Genomic DNA, 2314 nt, shown 5'->3' with positions numbered 1-2314 from the left:
TATGATGTTTTTAATCTTTTTGGTGACTACTTTTCATCGCATTTTCACTAAACAGTTTAAATGTTGTGGCTTGGTCGATGGAGCTGCGGATTGGGGAACGAATTTTCAATCAATTTCTGAGTCATGTGCATGTGAACCTCCATCAAATGATTGTGTAACATATGACAGAAAACCTGTTTTTAAAGAGGTAAGTGCTAATTAAAACTGAGCATAGTAAGTGGCCCTGTTATTTTCTTTGTGCAATGAACGTCTACAAAATAATTTGAAATTGAAATCATCAGCTGCTGTAGGAATCATGATATGAAAAATCTCAGAAATCCAAATTTTAGAAAGCTTTAGTAAAGGATAAAGACAGATATAACAAAATGAAATATTTCATTTCTTTCTATGAGTTTGGCATCATCTAAATCAAACTCTAGTGGTCAAAGCAACATTCTGTGATAAAAGGCAAATTACAAACTAATATTGAAATGTTGGGGGGTTTTAGTTCTATTTTGGTGAACTTAATCATTATTCACTTCTTTAAGTAATTTTGTGTTTTAATTTAAGCTCTCAAAATCAATATTAACAAAATTAAAAGAGCTTTGTTCTGAGAAGGAATTGCTGTTATTAGCATCTGCCGTAACTCATGGGGGAGGAGTTCTCTACCAGGATACACCGTGAGTGTGTAGTGCTGCTGTAAAAGCGATCACTACATTTTTATTCTCATTTTTTAATACCCTCTCTGCTCTCCTGTTGTCTACTTAATTGTATTAGTTAGACATGAAATAAATATGGTGCAAATGAGTGTAGTTGCTTCTTAGGGTAATGAGAAATTATTGAACTCAATTACAAATTGATGTTTATCTCCAGTTAAAGATTCAGGGCAAAGGTATTTTACTTAAGATAGATTCTGAAAGCTTCTGCATAGGTATTTCTGGAAATTTACACACAATACAGCTAAGCACATGCTGATAACTGCTCTACTTCCTCATAAGGAAAGTTATACATTCACCAAGCACTTCCGTCTGCCATGTGTCACTTACAAGAAGCCTGAAAAAAAAAAGAAAAAAAAAAAAAAAAGAAATCTACAATGCTCTCTCTCTTTCTTTCTTTCTTTCTTTCTTTCTTTCTTTCTTTCTTTCTTTCTTTCTTTCTTTTTTCTTTCTTTCTTTCTTTCTTTCTTTCTTTCTTTCTTTCTTTCTTTCTTTCTTTCTTCTTTCCTCTCTGGTTCTTTCTTTCTTCTGTCTTTTCACTCCACTTTGTCAAGAATCTACATAATCTTGGGGGAATGGAAGGAGCAAATCTCTCAGATATAATGCATGTGACTTCATATATACAGTCAGTAATCTCCTAATAAACTCTTAATGATGTGACAGTTTCCTCAAATGATTATTGCTTTGGATTAGATGTAAATGGAGTAACCCCTTATGTTCAAGATGAAGAGAGAAGATTTAGCCTTATGAAATACTTAAATCTAGCAAGGAGTAAGTAGTTTTCTTTTGCATATTTATGACTATCATAGGAGTGATATATTTCAGAACAATGCAATCAATATTACTATTCCATTGTGTGATATTTTCCTATGTAAAAGGCAAGCACTTATTCCACTGAGCTGTCTTCTTGGCTCCTCAATTTGTTTTAAATTTAGAACTGCATACTGGTTTGAACACATTTCAAAAAATGTAGCAGAGGGGCACATTTCTAAATTCTTTTCTTTATCTTAAGTACTAGAATAATTAAACATTGTTTTTCTTTCTATGGCAAAAATATCCCTGGTAGGTGTTATTGAAAGATTTTCCCAAATTCACTTTTTAAAACATAGTACTTTGCTGTATACTAAACTAAAACTTCAATTGTGTAACATATGACAAAAAAACCTGTTTTTAAAAAGGTAAGTGCTGATTAAAACCTGGCATAGTAAGGTACCCTATTTTTGTTGTGCAATGAAAGTCTACAGAATAATTTGAAATCATCAGCTGCTGTGGGAATCGTGATATGAAAAAATCTCAGAAATCCTTGTTGGACAAGGACCTTGTTGCTGTAGATTACAAAACTAAAAATTTCAGTCAAGATATTATAAATTCCATAGTGAATAACATGAAGTTATTATTATTATTTATAAATTTTAAATTATTATTTATAAATTTTAAATCATAAACATTATAATTTCAGACGGTGGTGAAAAAAATTTAAAATTCTCAATCCCTAGTTTTAATAACTAGGTTCTTTAAGCAAAACTTTGCTCCTCAGATGCCTTATAATCTGGAAAATATTTGTCAAAAAGATGATTTATAATTAAAGATTTCCTTTTTGTGGCATTAGGGATTGAGCC

At 31.2% G+C, this 2314-nt stretch overlaps 1 protein-coding gene across 1 annotated transcript in view; it reads left to right on the top strand.

Moving 5' to 3' along the window:
- Tspan8 (tetraspanin 8) overlaps positions 1 to 2314 on the top strand; it is a 29772-nt gene that overhangs the window by 23528 nt on the left and 3930 nt on the right. Inside the window, exon 6 of the mRNA XM_004632214.2 lies at positions 56 to 187. Within this exon, the coding sequence (XP_004632271.1) occupies positions 56 to 187 (132 nt within the window). The remainder of the gene's footprint in view (positions 1 to 55; positions 188 to 2314) is intronic.

The sequence above is a fragment of the Octodon degus genome, unplaced genomic scaffold, assembly GCF_000260255.1.
Source record: "Octodon degus isolate 3935 unplaced genomic scaffold, OctDeg1.0 scaffold00047, whole genome shotgun sequence".
NCBI lineage: Eukaryota > Metazoa > Chordata > Mammalia > Rodentia > Octodontidae > Octodon > Octodon degus.
Note: the sequence above shows the minus strand (reverse complement) of the source record. Positions and strands in the feature narration are given on the sequence as shown.